The following is a 25,625-nucleotide window of genomic DNA, read 5'->3' as shown; positions in this document are numbered from 1 at the left end:
ATGAATGAAGCAGCATGAAGCAACTACCGGAGGGAACAAGGATAATAATAGTTATTTCATCTGTAATTTTACATATAGAATTGGCAGTGGCAAATTACAATGTCATCATCACACAAACAAGCAAAGAACCAAAATTGTTGGAACTATCAATGGTCCAAAGGCTCAACAGCTGTTTTAAATAGAAGGACGTAAACCTTGTCGATCGAAAAATACAAGAATCCCCCAGTAGAATGTGTGACATATGAACCAAAGCTAGTTCCGACAATGCAATGCCAAGCTGGGCCATATGATGAATCAAAATCCTGTCGAGTAACAAAAATATTGTGAACTCTCTGTATTCAAACTAACACACAAAGAAATATAAAGGTCCTATAGTCTGGAAACAACCAACTAAACCAAATGAAATCCATCCCTACCCTCTCAATCCAAAGAGATTCTACAAAATGATACTTGAGGTGTGAATCTGAAAAACCGAAACTGACTGAGGCTACAATTCTTAAATCCAGTCATAGAGAAGAAAATGTATAAAATTCAGCTCATGCAAAACACAACTGGCAAACACAATCAAATTTAGAGAATTTGGTAACTTCCTTCAACAACTATGAGTATCAGCGTGCTTGCTTAGTTGATAGTCAAGTATGGAAATTCATTAACCTGGTCCAACTGTCCAAATATTACCTTTCACTTTTAAAGAAACACTCATCATCCTTACTAAACACAAATCTCATTTGAATTTTTAATATCAAAACCCACATAGATTGGACCACAAACATAAAAGATTCAACATGATTAACGTTATCCTAATCTATACCCAATAAGAATGTGCATTGATCACACACCGAAACCTAGCACTACTACTTGTATCCTAAACTATCAAGACCCATTACTCAAAAGTCAAAACACTTGAATCAACGATGCAAATACTCACATTCAATCTCAAACTCCGGACACTACAAAACCCACAAGATCAAAACCCAGATAAACAAAGCAAAACCCTGATCTGATAAACCCAAAAGATATGACCTTCTTAAGTGCCAAAGCAAGCCGTTTACTGTCGAGCTTCCCAGGCATGGAGTCAAGATGATCCCTCGCGCACCGAAAAGCTCGGTTTTGCAAAGCGACTGGCATATCAGACGCCCTAACTCTCACATTGAGCATGTCATGGTGGTCTTGCTGCTCCACCGCCTTCTTCTTCTGAATCAAACTACTCAAGAACTTGCTCCGCCTCTCCAGCTCCAGCTCTGCTGCATCCATTCTTCCCCCGTTTTGATTCACTCTCTCATAATCAAAACAGTAAAGAAAGCCTCTCGGGTCTAGTGGGTGTCACTGTTTTATGCACACCACCAAGGCACCAAGTGGGTTTGTGAAAATGCCTCAGAGAGGGAACAGAGGTCTCGATTGGGATGTAACTTTGGTGTTGGGGAGAGAGGGTCTATCGTTTATGTTTATGGTTTATATTTTCTCTGTGTCTTTTGAGGGCATTGTTGCGTATCAACGAGGCCTCTGAGGAGACAGCTTACTTTGGTTAGTGGAAAGCTACTAGACCGACAATGTTAACCTAATGGCGCAAATCCAAAGCAAGTTTCAGTGCCATGGTAACCGTTATGATCTTCTAGGAAGAAAGAAACACGGTAATTGCGGGAAAAAGAAAGGAGTGGGCTATGGGCCCCCATAAGAAAAATAACGTTGAAAGCTGGTCCATGGGCCCGTTTCATTAAAAAAAAGTGGGTAGTGATAAGATGCTAAAATTTTGTACCTTGCCAATTGACATAGATCTCTAGTTGGAATCGGTTTTATCGGTTCAGTTTTTTGGCACCGATAACAGAAATGATATCATCGATTCTGTACAGTGATATGGATCTCACTGGGGTGAACTTAGTTTTACCGGTTCGGTTTTCTGACGCTAACGGCCAAATGAAGCGTGATATTGAGCCTAACACCACAAGGATCCAAACCCTCACAACCTAACTCCCCCAAATAGTAAAACTAGTCGCCTAGAGACCTCAATTGGTGTACAACTAGAGAAACTCATAATTGAGCCGATAAAGATCTAAAATCCATGTGATAGGCTAAAAAAACTAGAGAAAACTAGAAAAGGCCGAAGCCACTAAGACCAGTAGATCAATCTTTCATTTTTCTTAAAAACTAAAATTGATTAGAAACTATAAAAGTCAACAACTAAAGTAGGTTTATTTCGGTTTGAGTTAATTTTACGAGTTGATCGATCACTAACCATCCATAACGGTAATATCAATATTATTGATCTTTTAGAAATTGCATAAGTCACATAAAAACAGATGATCAACCTCTTATGGTGTAAATATGAAGAAAATCCAATCAATTTGTATGAGAATTAGGATTTTTCACTTTTCGTTTGTTGTTTATTATAAAGGAGATTAAGTACATCAAACTAGTCTTTTTTCAAAAAAAAAATAAAAAAATACATCAAACTGGTTCCTCACATAACTCTGGCAACTGCAAACTATAATCTATTCAACAATCAATAATTAAAGATTTCATACACACTTGTTTACAACAATGAGCATTATTAGCTCGGGGGATTAATAATATAAACCCTAAATCCTTGTTCTCCTCAATCATTGATCTCGACTCATGCCTTCCTCCATGACCGGGGGCACCGGCTTCATTGCCACTTCACGGTTCCTTTCCTCGATATTTCCATGCCATCCTAAACACAATTAATTAGTGGATTAAGCATTGTCCTTAGTTTAATTATTTGTCTTCATCATTAATCCAATCTAACAGTCAATGCAACAAAATATAATTCAATCCCATCAACTTTTCTTTCACATTTAGAAAGGTTCCTTTCTTCTACAATTTCTTCTCTAATTCTCTAGCTTTCTCCCTTTTAAATATATAAATTTTCACAAACCTCAAAATAATCACATTTTCTGTGTTTTTTTCTCCCTCAGTCCCTCGTTTTGAAGTTCAATTTATATCAATGTACTCCCTGTCCTAGACCAGAATAAAAGAACCAACAAAAAACTTGTACCGAAAAAGAGATGCCATCATTTCGCTAGGTTGGAGAATGAGAATGAAACTAAAATTTTCTGGAATTGAAGAAGAGATGTGTTAGAATTAGGTACCGATAACCATGTCGAAACCGCGATTTTGAAGCTCACGGTACTCCTGGCACAGGGCGCAGTACTCGCAGAAGCAATGAACCAAGCAATCACCACAAGGGCTCTCATCAAGAGTGTACTGCTGCCTCATTTTGGAGCGGTAGAAGCATGAATAGAAGCAAGGACAACCAGTCACACAAAATATCAGAGTGTATAGTGCTCCACTTGCACCACAAGCTGCACATAGAAGTTATGCACCACCGATACTAGCAATTAATTTCCCAAATTAAACCTCATTCAGTAGCTAATAATCAATAATGGAAAGAAGAAATAAATTGTTGCTTACAAGTAGAGCCCTTATCCACAATCTCTGCAATCTGGCCGAAAGTGATACAAGGGCACCAAAATGTTGTGCAGCCTGTTCAGTGCATATTAACTAATTAGTTCGAACTAGTGATTAAAATCAATAGAACAGGAGGGGGGTATTGGATTTAGCAAGTTACAGTTTTTGGGATCGGAGAGGCAGTCGCAGAGGCCGGTCTTCCACGGCTCGGGGGCTCTAGGGCGGAGGTGGTATGGCGGAGCAGGCGGCATTTGGGAGCTGTTGTCATGATCATGATCATCATGACTGAAAGGGTTGCTGGAGCTGACCGGAATACCCGTCGGTGGAGAAGCAGCATCGGTGTTGGACTCCGAGAACTTCTCGTACGAATTCGGCTTTGACGAGTACATGGTGTTGCAGATAAGATTGGAGAAATGAGAGCTCAATTAAGCTAGCTAGCCTTAACTTCAAGCTAGCCTCGATCGATGTAAACAGATGAGGTAGAGAGGACTTGGAAAATTCTAAGTATTTGATATTGAAGTAGGGCCTCTGCATGGCTTGACTTGACTACAAGTCTCCGCGTGTCGTAATCCGTTTTCTTTCTTTTCCAATAACGCGGAAACCACAGGTGGGATGCACCGCTGCTTCTTGTGATTGAAAATTTCTATCAGTACTAAAACAACATTCCTACGTCATAAATTTGTTTATGCGAATTGAATTTTTCATATGGATATTTTATGTCCCCTTTATGTAAAATGAATGTCATAATTGAAAAGCTTAAAAAATAAGAAAGAGTTATTCAAAAATGCGAATCCAGCTAGGGGAGGTCATATCATGATCTGTCTAGACTGTCCTTGAGCAGAAAATATCATTATCTATTCTAATTTCAGCTAGAGTTGCTAATCTAGAAGATTATAAGAATATTTATATTTATTTTTTTGTTATATATTCAGATAAAATAGTTCGGGTTCTCTAAATATTAGAAAAGACCAAAAAGGATTAAAGAAAAGTCAAAAGATTGGCTCCAGAGATCGAATAATCATTCAGAATAATGAGTGGAGGAAAATGGATGTCTCGGATGAACCCATTCTTTTATTTAAAGTTTATAACCATTTGAGTTACAGAGTAACTAAAAATAAGTCACAATTTACAATGATATCTTTCTCATTGTCTCGACCTAATAAAATTCATTCTTTTTTGTCATGTATTTATTAAGGAAAAGTTACATCATACAAACTCATCATATACAAACTTGTCACAAAGTTCATATAACTCTTACAGCAACAAAATAACAGTTCGATAATCATAGTATAAATCTTATTCTTCACATGATAACATACAATAGACATTAATCACTCTCAATATATAGGTCCATTCATTTATCGCGACTCATGCCTTCCTCCACCATTGGGGGCATTGGAGCCATTGCCACTTCACGGTTCCTTTCTTCGATATTTCCATGCCATCCTAAAAACAATAAATAAACAAATTGATTTGATTAAAAAACTTCATTAGCTGCTTATATATATATATATATATCCAGATTTTATTCAGAGCGAGGCCTCGCTTTGAAATTTCAGAGCGAGGCCTCGCTTTGAAATTTCAGAGCGAGGTTAGGGTTTAGGGTCACTTTTGGATCTCATATCCACATCTCGACCGTTCAGTTTTTAGGTACTAATGTATAGATCATCTATACAAAATTTCAGCCAAATTTCAGTTTTTAGGTACTAATGTATATCAGCACTAATCTAATATAGCGGTCAAAGCAATTTGCAATATATAATTCAATTCCCATCTACTTTTCGTTTTCATTTCCACAAGTTTTTATTTTCTTCTAGAGGTTTTTAAACGCCCACTTGGTTTGAACTATGAAAAAGACTTCTATCTTTCTATGTTTTCTTTTCCTGACAAAATCATCTCTTCTATGTGTGTTTTCCACAAACCTCTATTCAGATGATCACCAACATTTTCTTTGTTCGTCCTCATATTGAAATTTTTTTTTTCAGTTTCTAATTAAATTCACCATAACCAAAAAAATTACTCCTCACTTGACCATGTATATCCTGGATTCCTAGTAAAAATAGATGTTATATGCATCTGACTTAAATTCTGGGGTGCACAATGAGAATGAAAGCAATTAAATCTGGAATTGTTGAAGAAGATTATTAGCTAGAATTAATCAAGTATATATGTACCGATGGCCATGTCAAAACCGCGACTCTTGAGCTCACGGTACTCCTGGCACAAGGCGCATTGCTCGCAGAAGAAGTGAACCAAACAATCACCACAAGGGCTCGATTCCAAAGCGTACTGCCGCCTCATCTTCGAGCGGTAGAAGCATGAATAGATGCAAGGACAAGTAGTCACACAAGCTATCAGTGTGTACAGTGCTCCACTTGCACCACAAGCTGCATATACATAATCATATGCAACACCAATATTTCCAGATCAAATCTCTAAATTAATACTGCAACATGTAAATATACAAGGAAAGAAATAAGAAGAAAACATTATAGTTGAAACTTACATGTAGAACCTTTGTCCACAATCTCAGCAATTTGACCAAAAGTGATGCATGGACAACAAAAGGTTATGCAGCCTGTACATACACATACAACTAGTTAGTTTCGATTTAATTACTTGGGGGGCAGATTGGGTCGATTAATTGGAGAAGAGCAAGTCTAGATGGAGTGAATTACAGTTTTTGGGATCGGAGAAGCAGTCGCAGAGACCGGATTTCCACGGCCCAGGGGCTCTAGTGTGGTGTTGATAAGGATGAGGAGCAGGCATTTCAGAGTTGTTCTTGTCATATTGATCAGGATGTTGATGATGAGCAGGATGACTATAATAGGGGTTGCTGGAGCTCACCGGAATACCCGTTGGCGGAGAAGCATCGGTGGTCTCCGAGAACTTCTCGTAAGAGCTCGGCTTTGATGAGTACATGGTGAGGATGATGAAGATTAGATTAGATAGGATGGAGAACTCAAGCAGGCCTCAACTCTTTGTAGAGAAAATTATGAGGCAGAAGACTTTGAAAATGACTTATTAATTAATTAAAAGTGAATAAGTAGATAATCAAGTCTCGAATGGAGGGCCGTTGCATTACTCATTCCTTGACGCGACCACAAGTCCCCATGTGCGTGTGTGCTACTCCGATGGAAGGTGAGTTGAACCGCTGCTTCCGGCGATTGAGCATTAGTATTGTGATAGTACTAAAATAACCATTTCAACATAAGAGTATCTAGAAGACTATTTATTTTGGTTTTTTTTTTTTGTGATATATACAAATAAATTAATTTTTTAAAAGAACAAGAAAGACTTGAACAAAGGTTGAAAGATTTGTTGGAACCGGTTTGGCTTTAGCCTTTGACTAATCATTAAACTAAATATTTTTTTTCTACAATAGAGAGCGTCTTAAATTTAAATCTCTCATCTCAAAATAAAAAGTAATGCGTATATGTAATGTTATAACCATTTTAACCATAAATAAAGGCATACAAGCCACAACTTACAATCCACGAAAATGTAACTATAAATAAAATCCTTAATCTTTAAAAAAAAAAAATCCTTTTTTATTAATTTATACATAAAAATTAAATACATTTTTTTTTTTTAGCTGAAGCAAATAAGAGGCATGCCCCTTACTTGAATTTAATAAAAGAGTAAGAAGAAAAAAAAGGAACATAGGAGGGGGACCAAACCAAACCTCCCTACAAAAGCAACGAAAAGAAATAAGCTATCGTAACCGAAATTGGGGAAAACCCAATTGGTCACTCTGACAATGCGATAAAAGAAAAGATGGTGGAGCATCCCACCACACCATATTAGGAGCAGTCGTACCATAATTCGCCAAAGCATCAGCTACCTTATTACCTTCACGAAAAATATGAGATACACGAAAAGTCATTTGAGAAATCTTGAACAAGCAATTGAGCCAGCTAATACGAAGTTGCCAGGGGACCAACAAAGGAGATTTAATAAAATCCAGAATAAGAGAAGAGTCCACTTCTAGCCATACGTGCTTCCAATCACGAACCCATGCCAGCTCAATTGCCTTAATCACAACCATCACCTCTGCCGCAATGGAACTAGGAATCTCAAGATTAGAAGCAAAAGCTCCAAGAAAACGTCCCATATGATCCCTAAACACAGCCCCATAACCTCCAACCCCCTCATCATGTTTCCAAGCTCCATCAGAATTAATCTTAACCCAACCAATCAATGGGGGATGTCAATTCACCTCTATCACTCTAGGGGCACGACGCAATCTGCAATGGGCCCCAAAGGCTTTCAAAATGCGTAGATCTTGGATGGAATTATGCATGGTACATGTTGCCAAACGACTAGCTGCTTGAATATGACAAGAGATAAGCCTACAAATAGTACCAACTGAAAACACCTTCCCCTCATGTCTCATTTTGTTTCTAGCATTCCATACAACGTTAACAACAACAAAATAATAATAATCATAGCATAAATCTTCTTCCTTTACATAATAGCAGACAATATAACTTTGAATAAACTCTTGATATGTTCATTTATCACGACTCATGCCTTCCTCCACCATCGGGGGCACCGGGGCCATTGCCACTTCGTGGTTCCTTGCATCCATATTTCCATCCCATCCTAAAACAATTAATTGATCAATTAGAACACTTCGTTAGGTTAGATATATGCAAGATCGAAAAACCTTTTATATGATTCAATGTCATCGATCTACTTTTCTGCTTTCTCATTTGTAAAGACTTATTTTGTCTAGAGATTTTCTACTTTCATAAATTCTTGCAATTGGTTATATACGTACACACACACTTCAAGCTTTCATAATAGTCCCACATATTTGATACAATGGGATGGTTAAACAACTTATTTTGACATTTGATCAATTTTTTCCTTTTCCTTTTGGTGTGTGAGAATACATTAATAACAAAGAGGTAATTAGGAGTGAACTAACAAACATTATCACCTAGGAAAATTCAACTTAAAATTTATAATGAGAATGATCGAAAGTAATGATTAATTTAGAATCTAATTAAAAAGAGATTTGATAAAATGAGATACCGATGGCCATATTAAAACCGCGACTTTGGAGCTCACGGTACTCCTGGCACAAGGCGCAGGGTTCGCAGAAGCAGTGAACCAAACAATCACCACAAGGGCTCTCTTCCAAAGTGTACTGCTGCCTCAGTTTGGAGCGGTAGAAGCATGAATAGATGCAAGAACAACCAGTCACAAAAGCTATCAAAGTGTACAGTGCTCCACTTGCCCCACAAGCTACATTCATAGATAGTTAGATTTCAATGATTTCTCAAAAAAATAAGGGAAAAAAGTTTAGAAGGATCCGAAGAACTGGTACTTACATATAGAGCCTTTATCCACAATCTCAGCAATCTGGCCAAAGGTGATGCATGGACACCAAAATGTTATGCAACCTGTATCCACATAGAAAATTAGTTTCGAGATTAAGAAATGAAGATGGACCGGAGCAGGTGCGAGTTTATTACAGCTTTTAGGATCCGAGAAGCAGTCAAGGAGGCCAGATTTCCAAGGCTCGGGGGTTCTAACATGGAGATGATATGGAGGAGCATCCGGCATGCGGGAGTTATCTTGATAATGGTGGTGATCATGAGCTCCACTAAAGTAGGGGTTGCTGGAGCTCACCGGAATACCCGTCGCCGGAGGAGCATCTGTGAACTTTTCGTAAGAATTCGGTTTTGATGAGGACATAATGATGACGAGCTAGGATTAGATTCCTCCTTTGTGAAGAAATGAGCTAGACAGAGAAGACTTTTATATATAGTAACTATGATGCCCTCGGCCAGGTTTAGTTGACGCGTATGACGCGTGCATCAATGGATGCGAGTAAGCTACATTATAGGTGAGCGCGGACTAAGTAATCGTTCTACAATTTAAATGCTACATTATACAATTGCTTGCGCCAATGAAATTCTCTTTATCGTATTAAATTTGGGTCAATGGTTGTTTATCTAGAAAACTTCAAACGGGTACATCAAGCAATTATCTATAAATAAACAAAGCAGGCCGGGCATGAGAACTATGAAAGAAAGGTTGAGAGGATTGGATGAAAGTAGACCCACAAGCCGCACTGGACCGATCCCGACGTCAGGTCCGGGTCGGGTTTTGAGGAAAAAAATACTTTAAAAAATAAGGCTCGGACCATTTTAGTTTTAACGGACCCGAAAGCCCGATTCCATATTATCCCTTTCAACAACTCTCAAATTAGCAGTCGTTAGTCATTAGGCCATTTTAGTTTAGCCCGAAAATCCGGACAAGACCGATCCCAACTGTTAGATTCGGATCGGGTTTTGAGGAAAAAAATACTTTAAAAAATAAGGCCTGGACCATTTGAGTTTTCACGGACCCGAAAGCCCGATTCCATATTATCCCTTTCAACAACTCTCAGATGAGTAGTCGTTAGCCATTAGGCCATTTTAGTTTATTAGGAAGCTTTGTGCTAAACCTTAATTTAGATGGGTATCCCTTTGTTTCTTTTGGTGAAATGGTTGGAGATTCTCTTTGTTTGATGCAGAGACTCCAAATCCAGCTTTCAATAAGACTACTGGAGTACTGGCAACAACAACCAGTCATGAATTATGATTTTCATTTTCTACTTTTGTTTATGGGGATTAATTAGAGGAAAGAGTGGGGGTCTCAGATTAGTAGTCAATATTAGTCAACATTCAACAAGAATCATACCCAAATTTTTTTTTGTTTCTCAAAGTCTTAGCCTCTTAGACCATCTCCAATGGATGTGTCAAATCCACGTGGAAGTCTCTACTGGTAACAAAAGACATACCAAATTACTTCAACCCATATGTCATATCCTATGTGTAAATGACATATGGACTTGGTCTGTCAAATTTGACAGAGGCAAAGAAACTGTCATTTTATTTTTTTTATTGTTTCTCTCTCCTTCTCCCTCTCTTCTTCTCCACTCTCTTTCTTCCAGACCGAAGCGCCCCTTTCTCCTTCTCTTCTTCCTGTTCACTCTCTTTCTTTCTATCAGAACCCATACCAAAACGCAGCTACTGCAGCTGCCCAGAAATTCATGGATTTAGAAAGAAAAGCTCACCAATTCGACTGAATTAGATCAAGCCCCGACCATCAGACAAGAATAAATCAATGGAGAAGATTCTTACCTTGGTGATGGGTTGTTGGTGTTGGTGTTGGTGAGATAAAGCTTATTGTGTTGACTGAAAAAGAAGCGGAAGAAGATGAAGAGCTGGAATATGGAGAATTTTATTTGTCATGGGTTGTTGGATCTGTTCTTGGAATGGGCATTGATGTTTCTAGTAAAAAAACCAAATAGAGAGTTGAGAAGGAGAAATTGTTTAGAAATTAAGGATTCAATTGAGGCATCTGATGATGTTTCTGGGCATCTGATGTTTCTCGTCAAAGAACCAAAAACAAAACCCAGAAGGAGAGGATAATTAAGGAATTAAGAAAGAGAAGTGGTGAAGGAGACGAAGAAGTCAGAATGAGGAGGAGAGAGAGAAAAAAGAGATAAAAGAAGGTTAATTATTTGTAGATAAAATAATTTTAAAAAGAAATAAAATATTGATATTATTTGACATATCTATTGGAGAAGAAGTTGAACAAAAATAACATTGCCACATCATCCTTCAAATTCAATTTTGACACACTTCAATTGACTATACCATTAGAGATGCTCTTAGGCGTCAACACAAGCGCAAGTGCTGTACCCTTTCTCACTACTTTCTTCTTTTTCTAGTTTCCCTCCAAAGCACAGCCGATTCCAGATTCTAAATTTCCCCTTCGAAGCTCGAACTCTAGAAGCGATTGGGAGTGACCTAGATTCCCTTCGAAGCCCTCAATCCCCTTCACGAATAGCGATTTCCAGATTTCAAACAAGCCCTCAATCCCCTAATTTCCAGATTCCAGATTTCAAAACCCAATAGCAATCCCCTTCTTCACTAACTCGAAACCCAACAACGATTTCCAGTATTCCACTCTCTTCGACCATTTCGAAACCCCAAATATAAACCCAACAACGATTTCCGGTTTTCCACTCTCTTCGACCATTTTTGTAACCACTGTATTAGCTTTTTTGTTCTAGAAATGCAAAGATTTGAAAATTTTTCATTTATGTTGTTAGGCCGAAAAACCCATAGGACCCCCCTGTTTAAGAACGTTCCGGGCCATAGCGGTCCCTAAAAACGAAAAATTATATTTGAGCCTAGCCCAAGATATTCGGACTTGGTCTCGGGCCCTGTAAAATCCATACCGGGCTAGGCCTGTGCCCAGGCCTACCACACATTGATGGACGTTGTGGACTTAGAAAGGCATTGAGTTCAAGAATGCATCCAAGCTATTGGGTCCCCACCACAACCGCCCCAACTAGCAAATTCAAGTTAGGATTGGGGCTCGAAAACATTAATGATTTTTAATTTGTATGAAAATTTGCAGAAATAATCTACGCATGGAAGTTTAAATACTGAATGATCGAGATGCCAAGATGTGAATAGATGTCACAAGTGATCCTTTACTAGATAGATCATGTGTGTGTATTGTTTTGAATTACGGTCAAAGAAATTGTCTCATAATAGAAAAGTAAAGGTCCAGCGGTTTTATGTTATCAGTCATTTAGACTGTAATTCATGATTCAAATGAATGACATATATTCTTTTTATGGATTAAATACTTGTTACTCCCTGTATTTTTCTCCGAAAAACAGTTCAGTCCCTCACCTTTTAAATTAAACAATTTAGTCCTTATTCTCTCTAATTCTCACACAGCAGGTCCCAAAATAACCATTATACCCCTCACTTTCTTTTTTTTATATTTTTTATTTATTTTTCTCTCTTTTTTATTTTTATTTTTCCTGCTTCTCTCTCTCTCTCTCCAAATTCGTCTCTGACCTCGAGTTCATCCACATTGACAATTCGACGACTCCAAGCTCGGAGTCAAAGGCCTCGTCGACTCAAGTCTCTCCTCCATCCCCCGATCTTTATCCACCCACCCATAATATCACACCAATTCCAACCCACGACCCAACCCGATGCCGAATCAATCCCCACTATCAACCTCTCCGACCTCCACTCTGATCATCGCTCCGCCAACATCTGCCCCATCTCAACAACAGTCTCATGATTTCTCTTCCTGATCCCCTCAATTCCGCCTTCAAACCTATTGACAAAGTCCAAAACCGCCGGAACAACCAACTGAGGACGACGGCGGAGAAGCCCCAGGCGGCCTGCTAGAGGACGATGGCGGCGGCGGTGGTGGCGTTGTCGATGATGGAGACCTCGTCGACGTGGTCGGCGTTGATGAGGTCCTTGATGAGGGTGCGGGAGTGGAGGATGCTAGTTTGGAGGTGGTTGAAGTAGAAGTGATCGGGCTGGGAGAGGTACTTGAGCTGCCAGCGGCGCTGGGCCTGGAGGACGGAGTCGGGGCAGGACCCGAAGCTGCCGTTGTTGATTCGGGCGACGGTGGGGTCGTGGTGGGAGAATTCGGCGGCGATTTCGGAGGGGGTGATGAAGGAGAGTTTGGGCTTTTTGGAGGCGTGGGTGTTGGAATCGTCGTTCAGGGTGTGGTTGTGGTTGTGGTCGGGGGAGGAGGCCATTGCTGGGGGAGGAGAAGATTTTAGGGTTAGGGTTTGAAAGGGGGTGATGAGATTGAAGAAGAAGAAGAAGAGAGCATCAAATTGAGAGGAGAGAGAGAGAGGAGAGTGTTCAGTGTGATTGGGTTCGGGGGTTTGGAGAGAGAGAGAGAGATAGAGAGAAGCAGGAAAAATAAAAATAAAAAAGAGAGAAAAATAAATAAAAAATATAAAAAAAGAAAGTGAGGGGTATAATGGTCATTTTGAGACTTGTTGTGTGAGAATTAGAGAGAATAAGGACTAAATTGTTTAATTTAAAAGGTGAGGGACTGAACTGTTTTTCGGTGAAAAGTACAGGGAGTAACAAGTATTTAATCCTTTTTTTATTTATGTATTCATAGAGGAGAAATTAAACACATCAAACAACTTCATCACAAGTTTACAACGACGATAGCGAAATAAAAGTTCGATGTTAATACTTAATAGTACAAAATTATAAATCTTGTTTTCAATGGATAACATAGACTTGTTCTGTATTCATTTATTGCCGACTCATGCCTCCCTCCATCATTGGGGGGATTGAAGCCATTGCCATTTCACGGTTCCTCCCATCCATATTTCCATGCCATCCTGAAAAAATTATTATTAAAAACAAAATACAACGATAAAAAAACACTTCATTCGCTTATTTAGATGTCATCATCAACACTAATCCAAACTCGCAGTAAATGCAAGCAAACTAGAGCAATATCACTACACCAATTTTGTTATCAGACAACGGCAGAAAACCGTTGTGTGATTTGAAGTGTAACCGTTGTAGAGTGAGCCGTTGTCTGATGAAAAATCAGACAACGGTGGAACACAGTTGTGTGATAAACACACAGACAACAGGTATGTGTTATAACTGTTGTTTGATAGCTCGGCAGATGCCAAGCGCGCAGCTGCGCAGCAGTTTAGGGGCGTCTTCAGACAACAGTGCCAGTTTGCAACCGTTGTATGTTAATCATGTCAGACAACATTTTTTTATTTTGTCTGTTGTCTGATTTAGATTAGGACAACTGAGTTCTAGTCTGGTCTGTTGTTTGATTGCTTGTCAGACAACATGAGTTAGAATTATTCTGTTGTTTCATCACTCCTCACACAACAGCTTGTAGAGTACTAGTGTGGTATGATTGTTACCTGATCATTGTGTGATCATAATTGGGTAAAATTTATGCTCCATTATTACCTAAATAATTGTACTGATCAATATTGAAAAGAAATTTGAATCCAATTCATCAATTGAAGTACTCTAATTCATACATTAAACAATCAAATGTACTACAAAGGATGTATTTCCCAATCATCCACACATTAAGACACAAAAACTTTATCAAATATCTCCTGGATATATGTATTGACGACAAACTTAGCCCCCTCATTCCACATATGAAAATGCCAAACCATCTGGTGCTCTTAACTGTTCTTCCGAGCAGAGACTTCATAATCTTTCCAAAGTTCCCAAGCTTCTACCCTTGCTCCTGTTCTCACTTCTACCAGCAATACCATATGAATTACCAAACCTATAATTCAGACAAAGCAGCACTATTCAGTTATTCAATGAAAATAGAGTTCATGTAACTATCCCAAACTCAATGGCATCTTATATAAAACACTTTCCATTAGTTGAGTGCAGCTGCTGAATGGATTAAACAAAGTGTATTTACCTTGTGATTCCAAAACACATAAAGATTGCAATAAAATCACACATAATAAACACTTGCCAAATGAATGGTTGTTCAGAGAGCCAAATAATTACAACTTGTAACTCATGCTTCAACAGTTATGCCAATAAACAATATTCAAACAAAACAGCCATATTTATTGCAGGGAAAAAGAAGATATATTCATGATGAGCAAATTGAGAAGTTGTGGGACTTCAGATGCCATGGAACTCATCACCAACATTACATGTATTACTAAATGTCTTTTAGTTGCCATAATTAATGTGTCTTACACGCGCAAACAGTTTGAGTTGTTGCCATTTTGATATTTCTTGTTTACTTCTTTAGTGTATTTCTTTCTGTTGTACCTATTGTCCACCTTAGGTGCTTTTGATTTTTGTTAGTTTCAAGAAGGTAGTTTCTGGTGTACTTAGAAGACTATTGTGAACTATCTAATTTATAAATGAACAATTAAAATAGCACAAAGACAATTGGGAAGAAAGTTAATGTTTTACCTTGAGTCATGACTCAATTACACATCAATAATATATCATCCAGTATTCCATACAAAAAGATGCAGAAAAGGCGATACTTTTTGAAGAAGAAATGTGTACTAAGGAGTTCATATAGATATAAACTTCCCCATACAAATTAGCAAAGCGAATACCTTCTAGCAAGTAGGCGATTTAACAAAACTTACAAGTGCACTAGAACCATCTTTGAGCTGAAAAGTTGAGTTGAATTCCGCCTGAGAGCATTGTCTCCTAGATGACTGCATTTAAAGAAAACAACTTATCAGATGGGAAAATGTTGACTAACCAACTCTAAACTACTAAGAGTTGACATACAAATGCTGCATACTAGTAACATATCAAGACTCGGTGTAGCCTCACTATAGACTGGGATGTATCCTTGAAGTTTGTTGCCAATTAGGTCCAGATAGAAAAAATTCGAAAGACTACCAATTGAAGGCGGAATTTGCCTACTCAATCTATTGTTATTCGAATGTCTACAGTAGTATATATAAATATGAAGAAAATTCCAGATTTTAGTGCATATTTTGGCCCAGAGATAACATCATTAAAACCAAAACTAGTTATAATAAAAATAGTTTTAATAAATAAATAAAAATATTGCAGCTTTAGAGATCCTTACAGATATAGATGCTTCAACAAGATCCTATAGTGTGAGGGATAGACTCAGAGAAACTGTAGCCATCGAGGATTCCTGCATGCAAACATGTTAGTAGGCTAATGGTCAAGTACCGAATAGTTGGCTATGGAAGATGAGAAAAGTGCCATTAGCTGAGAATGATTGTGCATTTTCATAAAACTTTATCATTCACAAAAGTATCCATGTCATAGGCCTCAACTTCTTTAATTAAGTCCACCTTGTTTGATTAACCCCATTCATTTTCTATTGCACACCAGCTAGTAAACAACTCTCTTATATATATATATTAGGAGAAAAATGATGAGAATGACCTACTTGCTGCCCAAAGCCAATATCTTGAGTGAGTATATTTAGGTGGGAACACAAATGTCATTCGTGGAATTGCTATACATGGAATCAATTGGAACATCATGTACAATCTAATATCATTGCATGCTCTGCAACCAACTAGTAAGAACCACAGTTAGCAAAAGATTTCATGCTACCTCCAAAAGATTCCAAGATTTCATGCCAGAGCAACAATAGCTTCCAGCAAAGCAAACTAATCACCAACACACTTTCGTGGCCCTCCACTGAATGGAATGAACCTAAAAGCAATAGATAAGTTTGTTTAACCATAATTTGCTGCTACGTGTGTGAAGGATCCATAACTACAAATTGTACCTGAAATCTGTATTCGTTTCATTGGGTATAGGACCTTCCATATCAAATCTCTCTGGTGAAAATTCTTCTGCTCTCTCCCACACCTTGTAAAATCATCAGGAAAAAGCAACCAAAACAAAAGTACACATCCAAAGAACGAGAACAAGTCATATTTCAATTGTTTTAACACGTAAACTCGCACAAGGGAGGAAAGCACTGAAATTGTCTGGAACACAGAGAACTTTCTTGACATATAATTTCATACCTCCGAAGAACGATGGATTGAAATGCTAGCCGGCAAGGTATCCCAAGTCACTCTACTATCATCAGGCTTCAAATGATACTAAGCAGAGCCAAAAGTCAGCCCTGCTATTCCTGCATAGAACAGTGCCCAACCCCAAACTTCACCTGGCAAACTAAACCAAACCCATTACCAAACAAAACCAACCAATTACATCACTATAAGACATGAATAAAGAGATAGATAGTGCACAGTTACTGAACCTGATATTGAAAAAGCCTCCTTGGACACAGAGAACAAAACCCAGAACCCCAACAACCAAGAATGGGAAATTGGTGATCACATTCAATGTGTTGGGCACTCCTGTCAAAAACCCAGATGGAAGAATTAAAACAAGAAGTGTCTAAATACAGTAACAAAGTGAAAAAGATTGGAAATTTATTGGGTAAAGGAAATTGTGCATGTCAGCATAGTGATGGTGATTTGGAGAGTGAGAAATTTTGGGGCTGCAAGCTTGCTTGTGTTTATCATCTATTGAAATAAAATTTCACTAGTGTAGGTGTTGAAATAAAACAGATCGATCAAGATACCAAAACAGAACATGAGTTAGCAATAATGAAAAGCAAGCAAAGCAAAAAGAAGAAGTGAGCAACGCACCTAAGTAGATCTCTCCAAAGGTCTACTATTGTTCTTCCGGCCGACTCGGAATCATCCCCCTACCCGAGGGCGAGGCTCCATAGCCCAAAAAGCCACTTCTCTTCGCTGCTTGGAGACACGGTCGCGACTAGCTAATAGCCAAATAACCTAATTAACCATATAAATCTATCAAGCAAACAAAAATTAATCGACTCCAAAGCCTTAATACCCACTTACCCAGAAGCCTCAACCGTATAATTGAATCAAAGCAACAGAAATCAATTATCCAAAGCTCCCTATTGTAACTGTAAGTCTGTAACTTCATGACCTTAGTCCTAGAATCACTCGAGTCACATAAGTAGAAAAGAGATGAAGATGGAGAGGTGTTTACCGGACAGAAGCGACAACCGATGACGAGAGATTCTTCACATACTTGGTTAGTCGTCGACGAGATGAAAAGAAGGGTAGATGGTAAAGCGAGAGGGAGAGAGATCTGTTCTGCTTCTTTCCCGAAGCGAATGGTTTTTTTTTTTTTTTAGCGACGGCGTTTGATACTCTTCGGTGCCCTGGCCACTAACTTGTGAGATCTATTGGAGGTTTCGAAGACCCAGCCTTCACATTCCTTGATGAACTTCTTCTTCCCAATACCCAGAACTAGCAAATCAAAGAACCTCTTTTTTTTTTTTTTTTCCAGTATAAAGAACCCTAATCTCAAGTCAAGATAGGGGAGAAAGGAGAATTACACGCCTCTTGAAGTTTGGAAATCGAAGAAAAGAGAGGGTTAGGGTTTGCAACTCAGAGAATCGCAGAGAGGGAAGTGAAATGAGAGAGGGGAAGTGTGGAAGTTCTTTAGCTGAAAACTCTCTAAGGCCAAAGCGGGAGTGAGAGATGGAAGGCTTGGGATTTTGCTCGAAGTGAAGAAAGGCTCGGGGTTTTGCTCTTAGACTTGAAAAATGGCTAATATGGTTAAGTGTGTGTAATGGTGCCCTCGAGTTGTATCAGGCACCACACATTAATTTTTTTTTTTTTAATTACTCAGACAACATATTGAGTTCTATATGTTGTCTGAAGTGTAGCAAAGATGAGGGAACAAAGATGGAAATTTCCCGCCTGTGCAATCAAAATTTCAGTTTTGGCGCTGAGGCTAAGCATTTCTCAATCACACAACAGAAATAGTTTATTACGTTGTAGGAATTTGCAAGCATGATAAACCATTGAAGCCAAATTTGCTCGTTTTGGGGGGAGAATGAATGTCATTTGGAGATCGACTTCTCCAAATTTTGCCACTCACTTGCACAACGGCACATTAAAAACCATTGTATATATGATGATTTGCAAGCATACTCCTACAACACAAGTAACTAAACTGTTGTACAATTTAGTGGTATCTAGGGACTAATTTGGAGCCAAATTTGAGTCGATCTGGGAGGGAAATCTGCCGCTATTTTTTTTTATGATTCAGACAACAGATTATTCTTGTAACCGTTGTGCAATGACCTTCTAAACAAAAAACTTCAGAATTTTAACCACCTTATACAACGTAAGTTTACTAAACATGTTGTGTGATTCACTTTTGTTCATCACACAACACTTTTTTTTTTTCGTTGTGCAAAAAGTGTTGTCTGATAACAAAATTGGTGTAGTGTATGTAATGCAATGTCATCTAGCCATATACTTTTCTTTTTCATTTGCAAAGTTTTCTTCATTTTAGAGGTTTTCAAAAGCCCACTTGGTTTGTATATAAAAACTCTCCACAAATGTGATTAATTGTTTCTCTCATTTTAGAAACTTTTCTTTAATAATCTCTAAATTAACCATAAGCATAAAAAGTAATTAAGTAGTGCTTGATCAATATTTCGCGTCGATTAAACCGATGCTCTCTTCTTTGACTCCCACAAGGGAGGTTTCTCGACGGCGACTATTTTTAGGTGGTGTCGGTCTTGTGCTTTTGACTGCGAAGGGTGTCTTTCCTCCTTTATCTAGTTTACTTCTTGGTGCTGCCGGCGGGATTTCTTGTCGGGGCTCCTTGCTCCTGTGCTTCTGCCTAATTTTGCTCATCGCCGGCGTTGGGTATGGTGATGGTGGTGTCGATCTGAGATTGGATCGGACTGTTAGTGATGTGGGGCGAATGGATAGCGGTGTTTGGCCTGGGGAATTCAGCGGTGTTTGGCCTGCGGAAGTCGGTGGTGCTTGGACCTGTGGTGGTCGTCGCCTTGATTATCCAGGTTGGTTTGCCCGGGATTACATAGCTCTGATGGTGTTAATGGTGGATCGGTCTTGCTTGTCGGCGGTCCTGTGCTCGAATTCGGATCCAATTGTGCAGTATGTCCTGTGCGGCGGCGATCTCTTCGACGCCAGCAGTGGTTTCCATGGGAGCAGTAGCTTCCATGGCGATGGCGGGGGTTTCCCAGAGGGTGGCGGCAGCAGCAGTGCTAGGTTTTGGGCCCACATGGAGGTGGCGGTGGCAACACTAGGGCTGTCTTCTCCTCTAGGGTTTGCGGAAATTGGGCCTTGGATATGGTTAATTTCTGTTGGGCTCTGGGTTCATTGTTGGCCTATGTTTTTATTTTTTAATTTAGTAGTGGGCCTTTCTCTTTTTGTCCAAAAAGAGGGTGGGTTTGTATTTTTATTGGCTTGAGCGGGAAAGAACGCGAAGAAAGGTTGGGGCTCTGTTGTCTTTTTTACTTTTCTTCAAAGCTCTAATTTTTCTTTGTCTGAGCTTAATACTAAAAGGTGGGTGTGCTGGGGGTGTGCTGAGTAGTACGCTTGTGTGAGGGGTGTGCTAGTGTAGTGTGCTCTATGTAATGGCTTCTTCTGACGGTCCTATGGGTAAGTCGTTATTGTACTGCTTGCTGAACCTTATAAAAGTGTGACATTTTCAACTCAAAAAAAAAAAAGTAGTGCTTGATCAATGATCATATCCATCCTATATGGGACCATTCTCAACAATAATGAAATAAAAATGATAATGTTCAATTCATTACTGTTTGTTCAACCCTCTTGTGACTAACCTTAGATTTTCATGTCCAAAAACATAGTAATATCAATCACCTTTTATAATCAATACATTCAAAACCATTCAGCCATCCTATTGCACGAAAATTAAGAGTTTTTCTATTGGAACCTCCAAATTTGCTCACTTGACCTCCTATGCTTTTTACACCTCCTATCAACTTTGCAAGTACTAAATTTACTCACTAAACCTCACTAAAATTCCTCAAATAACCTCATTCATATAATTTGCAAACAAGGTTACGGTTACGGTTACGGTTATTACATTTACACTGCTTTCGTGACATATGCAGTGCAGTGATGTCGTTCGACATCAAGTCACATCCTAGTTACCTTTCATTTTAGATGCGTATGTGCATCTTTTTATCCTGTTTTATTTCTGCTTCATTATAGATGCGTCTGTGCATCTTGTTATGCTTTCTTATTTTCGTTCAATGCTTTTGCATCGCTCCATGTAACCTTCAGTTATCATTTAATATAGATTGTCGTCTTCATTTCAAAAAAAAAAAAAAAAACTATTATGTTTAAAATAAAAAACTTAGTCATTTCAATGATTTAATTACTCTATAAATCATAATTACATATCCATTCTTTAATCAGATAACATAAATATCTTTTTCAATAAAAGCAAATCAAACACAAGGTATTGAGTTTCAAAAATTAATTTCTAATCAACAAGAAAATAACATGAACTATTATGTGGGTTTTTTTTCTTTCTGTTTTAGCTGTGCAAAAAAAAAAAAAATTAATCATTTTTTCTTAATGTTTATTTTATTTTCTCTATTTTTTGTATCTCATGATTAATTATTTAAATATTTATTTAGTTTTTTTTATTACTAGCTCATTTTTTGTTTTTTTTACAAATATAATGGATAGACTTAGATTTAGGTCATAATATGATTTATTTTGTTTTCCCTCACCAATATGAGTTCAATATGTATATCATACATTTTTATGTCACATGATCTTAATCATAGTTTTAATTCTTATTAAATATAGGGTGGTGCTATTCACACACCATTTTTTTCTATTCACACACCCCTTCTAATTTTCTATTACTTTAATTCAATTTTTTTATAAATTACCCTAACTACCCTCCCCTATAAATATGTTTCTTTTTCTTTTTTCTATTTGGCAATTCAATCATGAATCAAACATCATTATAAAATAAATCAATTTTTTTTACCTATAAATGAAGGAAAAATAATACATTTATTAAGTGGAATGACCTGTATTATTAGACAAAGAATATACTTCCCAGGTCTTCACCCAACTGAATCCAAATTGTAAAGTTTGTCCTCATACTTTGCAAAATACGAAACTCAATGCTTGTTTGTTTTTTACTCTTAATCCAGGTGCATCATCCTCAAATAAAATTTTAAAAAAATGGAATCTGCGTTTTATCCACTTCAGCGGTTCAGCCACAAGCTTCCACACTGCAGTTGATGATGTACACAAAATTTGGAGATGCTCTACATAATATTGAATGCAATGAGTTGCAATCTTCGTGTGGAGACAAAATTATGTTCTACTAGCATAATATAGTAGAATAAATCATGTTTATAATCATAAGGCCATCATTATTAGGCTGTTGTAAGAGCATCTTTAGCAGACTCTATTTTGGCTCCTTAGTTATTTTGGAGAGCATGTTTAGCTTTTTATATATTTTAGTAGCTGCACCAGACTCCTAAGTGGCTCTCTATTATAACTTTTAGCTATCTCGCTCCTAAATATAGAGAGCGGGATGAGGCTCTCTATAATTTAAAACATTCATTTTAAGTTATTTTATGTAATTTATAAATACATTTAAACTATTTAATCTTCATTTAAAAAATAATATAAATTCAAAACTAGCTAAAATAGAGAGCATTGATGCAGATGTAATTCTAAAATGGCTAGCTAAAATAACTTTTTAGCTACTTTAGCTAAAATTTGACTCAAAAATGGCTAGTATTGCTAAAGATGCTCTAAAGTTCTATAGTTGCTCAATAGATTCAAATAAACCAAATAATTTCAGTTAGAATCTTACTAGGAATAATGGATTCAAAGGAGCTCGAATGAATGATCACTGAACTCATATTTTTTTTTCCATGTCTCCATTGCAAATCAAATGTAAAATTTTCTCAAAAGATGGGTCTAAAGTTTCTTCTTCTACCATGATTAAACTTCAAAACATCATATTAGAGAGATAGAATGACTATGCTAGAGAAGCTTTTGATGAAAAAGAAAATAGGGAATCGAAAAGAGTTTTGAAGTCTTCTGTGTCTGCGGGAAAATAAAGGTTTAGGATTAGAGGATGATTGACTTGCCAAATAGAAAAAAGAAAAAAGAAACATAATTATAAGGAAGGGTAGTTAGGGTAATTTTTAAAAGAAAATTGAATTAAAGTAATAGAAAAATAGAGGGGGTGTGTGAATAGAGAAAAATGGTGTGTGAATAGCAGCACCCTAAATATATATGAATACTTTAATGAGTATGTAGTGAAATTTGAAAATGAAAATAGATAAGGAAAATAATAAAGAATACAATCTAATGTTATTGAATTGGAAAGTCTAGAAAAAATTAATATAATATTTCTTTGGTATAATTATTGTCCTTAGTAGTCATTTTATAGTAGGTTATATATGTCATTTAATAATTCAAAATAGAGTGAGGTCAAGTGAGCAAATTTGGAAGTCCCAATAGAAACACTCGAAAATTAATGGCTTCATCATGATAAATTGATAATATTAATGGGTCGGAGAACTTCTCATTAATTTATTCATGAAATGAAGGCTTTGGATATTGAAAATAGAAATAATGAGAAGGTTGATCTTTATAGTGTATTTAAAATTAGAGTTAATTAGATTAAAGTCCAAAAACTAGACTCCATATTGGTTGTAGTCCGCATCAATTTTTCTTGTTAATTGCGGTCCAATGACTTAGCTGCCACCTCAAATTTATTTCCTTTTCCATCGTGCTGACTCAATCGTTATTGATTTTTCTTTTTTAAATGACTAATATGTCCTTATTGAATGTCTTTGCACATAAAAAGCAAGAATTAATAGGATTAAAATTAGCAATCTGATTAGTAATTTAATATCATATTTGATGCATATCTTTCTTAAATTATTCTTATTGATTTGGTATAAAATTATGGAATTGATATGAAATTGAATAAGATATTTAATGTAAATCATTCCTAAAATTGTTCTAACTTAAAAGATGTCTTCTATAAGTTAAGAATCTTTCTGAAGCAATATTTTGATAATGTTTTTCTTTAACACCAAAGGTTCTATGGTCGTGGCTGTTATATGTAATGTCAAGTATTTTATGAACGTGGTTCTCCTTCTTTAGCATTATGCTTTCTATGGTCAAGGTATTTTCTTGTCGGCCCTAAACGATTGTGGCCCTTTTGGTGCAAATCATTCCATCGATGGTAGCTATTCTTCTTCTTCTTCATTTTTTTTTTTTCACATTTCCTTCTTAACTTTCCTTTAACCTGGAAAAGAACATGCGTGTGTGTGCATATATTGTTGGTTGACAAACCACTATTGAATCTTATTCTAAGGTAAACATTACGTAATTTTTGTAGTATATGTATTAAGAGCTCAAAATTTCAGTATACCTCATATTAGGTATCTGCATATTAGGTATAGTACGTGGCTAAACTTTTACCTTTGTTTTAGACATATATAGTGAAAAACATACCTCTTTATGAGGTGAAAATAATTATACCTCTATATGAGGTCTAGATTTGCATATTATTTTTTATGTTGATTTCGTGTTCTATAATTATATGTACCTTATAGGTAGGTTTATTTAATGTTCTTCACTTTCCACCTTTTAGTTAGGTTTACACTAGAATACCATATTTTCTCTTTGCGAGGTAAAAATATATGCCTTTCTATGAGGTAAAACACTCATGCTTGCATACTTTTTGGTTAAATTGATTTCAAGTTCTTTAATTATACCTCGTAGTTAGGTTGACTTGATGTTTTAAGTTTTATATTGTTTAGTTATGTTCATTTTATATTTATTCATGATTTTTGGAAATTTAAATTTCAATATTTGAAAAATTAAAAATAATAATAATGAAAATTTGTTTCCTTTCTTGACTTGAAGAGGCAAATTGGACAGAACAAATAGTCAATGGACCGCAATTAACAAAGAAAAAGTGACCGGACTGCATCCACTATTGAACTACGAAATTGAACCTTGATTTAAATATCTCTTAAAATTATAACAAGAAGAAAAAGGATAAGGATAAAACAAGATACCGATAGCCATGTTGAAACCGCGACTTTGGAGTTCACGGTACTCCTGGCACAAGGCGCAGGGCTCGCAGAAGCAGTGAACCAAACAATCACCACAAGGACTCTCGTCCAGAGAATACTGGTGCCTCAGTTTGGAGCGGTAGAAGCATGAATAGATGCAGGCACAACCAGTCATATAAGCAATCACGGCGTAAATTGCTCCACTTACCCCGCAAGCTACGTAGACATAATCACATAAACAATGCAATACCTCCAATATTAAATCGTAACGAAACCATGAAATCAAACAAAGCAAGAAATTTAGAAGGAAGATCACTGCTACGTGCTTAATTACATGTAGAGCCTTTATCTACGATCTCGGCAATCTGGCCAAAAGTGATGCATGGACAGCAGAGTGTTATGCAGCCTGTACAAATGCATACAACGAATTAGTTTCGACTTCCGAATTAATCAGTGTCGTCCAAATAAGATCAAATGGAGCAGGAGATTGGATTTACAGCTTTGAGGATCGGAGAAGCAGTCAAATATTCCAGATTTCCAAGGCTCGGGGGCAGTTGGATGGAGATGATATGGGGGAGCAGCGGGCATGTGGGAGTTGAAGTTGTCATGATGATGAGCAGGATGACTAAAATACGGGTTGCTGGAGCTCACCGGAACACCTACAGCCGGTGGAGCACTGGTCTCGGAGAACTTTACGTAAGAATTTGGATTTGATGAGGACATGATCGAAGATTAAGATTTGAGCTAGCCTGCCTTTACTTGACTACAGGTCTCAAATACAGGTGAGCGGCAACATTGTTTGTGCCGATTAAATTTTCCATTTCTCCGTGTATATGGTCAAAGTGAACCGACTCTTACGATAAAAACAAGCATGCGAATCCGTGTTAGCGCAAAACCATTAAAATGAAGACCACTAGACCAGGTCAATTGTTAGTAAATCTGGAATAATACGAAATGGGCCATATTTATTTACTATA

At 37.3% G+C, this 25,625-nt stretch overlaps 5 protein-coding genes and 1 pseudogene across 7 annotated transcripts; all 6 read right to left on the bottom strand.

Annotated features, from left to right (window-relative positions):
* Positions 1-32: 32 nt before the first annotated feature.
* On the bottom strand, positions 33-1,583 carry LOC133708984 (uncharacterized). Its single transcript, XM_062134578.1, has 2 exons — positions 1,024-1,583; positions 33-302 (listed from the first exon to the last, which is right to left on the bottom strand). Exons 1-2 carry the CDS (start codon positions 1,252-1,254, stop codon positions 147-149), a joined length of 387 nt encoding a protein of 128 aa, XP_061990562.1. The 5' UTR covers positions 1,255-1,583; the 3' UTR covers positions 33-146.
* Positions 1,584-2,463: 880 nt separating this feature from the next.
* LOC133708957 (protein PLANT CADMIUM RESISTANCE 2-like) lies at positions 2,464-3,926 on the bottom strand. The gene is made up of 4 exons (XM_062134547.1): positions 3,587-3,926; positions 3,430-3,501; positions 3,108-3,320; positions 2,464-2,689 (listed from the first exon to the last, which is right to left on the bottom strand). Exons 1-4 carry the CDS (start codon positions 3,813-3,815, stop codon positions 2,598-2,600), a joined length of 606 nt encoding a protein of 201 aa, XP_061990531.1. The 5' UTR covers positions 3,816-3,926; the 3' UTR covers positions 2,464-2,597.
* Positions 3,927-4,583: 657 nt separating this feature from the next.
* On the bottom strand, positions 4,584-6,499 carry LOC133708956 (protein PLANT CADMIUM RESISTANCE 2-like). Its single transcript, XM_062134546.1, has 4 exons — positions 6,105-6,499; positions 5,933-6,004; positions 5,601-5,813; positions 4,584-4,872 (listed from the first exon to the last, which is right to left on the bottom strand). Exons 1-4 carry the CDS (start codon positions 6,346-6,348, stop codon positions 4,781-4,783), a joined length of 621 nt encoding a protein of 206 aa, XP_061990530.1. The 5' UTR covers positions 6,349-6,499; the 3' UTR covers positions 4,584-4,780.
* A 1,289-nt stretch (positions 6,500-7,788) lies between these two features.
* On the bottom strand, positions 7,789-9,249 carry LOC133708959 (protein PLANT CADMIUM RESISTANCE 2-like). Its single transcript, XM_062134548.1, has 4 exons — positions 8,910-9,249; positions 8,766-8,837; positions 8,467-8,679; positions 7,789-8,031 (listed from the first exon to the last, which is right to left on the bottom strand). The coding sequence occupies exons 1-4, from the start codon at positions 9,130-9,132 to the stop codon at positions 7,940-7,942; spliced, it is 600 nt and encodes a 199-aa protein (XP_061990532.1). The 5' UTR covers positions 9,133-9,249; the 3' UTR covers positions 7,789-7,939.
* Positions 9,250-13,371: 4,122 nt separating this feature from the next.
* Positions 13,372-25,515, bottom strand: LOC133712426 (protein PLANT CADMIUM RESISTANCE 2-like). 3 transcript variants are annotated; one of them, XM_062138528.1, is made up of 4 exons: positions 25,146-25,515; positions 24,983-25,054; positions 24,652-24,864; positions 13,372-13,615 (listed from the first exon to the last, which is right to left on the bottom strand). In XM_062138528.1, exons 1-4 carry the CDS (start codon positions 25,369-25,371, stop codon positions 13,527-13,529), a joined length of 600 nt encoding a protein of 199 aa, XP_061994512.1. In that variant the 5' UTR covers positions 25,372-25,515; the 3' UTR covers positions 13,372-13,526. The 3 variants fall into 3 exon arrangements, with proteins under 3 accessions (XP_061994512.1, XP_061994509.1, XP_061994510.1); XM_062138525.1 differs by lacking the exon at positions 13,372-13,615 and adding an exon at positions 21,518-21,864; XM_062138526.1 differs by lacking the exon at positions 13,372-13,615 and adding an exon at positions 21,519-21,828.
* Positions 16,106-17,705, bottom strand: LOC133713114 (uncharacterized; annotated as a pseudogene).
* Positions 25,516-25,625: the final 110 nt, after the last annotated feature.

Source organism: Rosa rugosa, chromosome 5 (assembly GCF_958449725.1).
Source record: "Rosa rugosa chromosome 5, drRosRugo1.1, whole genome shotgun sequence".
NCBI classification, from domain to species: domain Eukaryota; kingdom Viridiplantae; phylum Streptophyta; class Magnoliopsida; order Rosales; family Rosaceae; genus Rosa; species Rosa rugosa.
The sequence above is the reverse complement of the archived record's forward strand: the minus strand, read 5'-3'. Positions and strand labels throughout refer to the sequence as shown.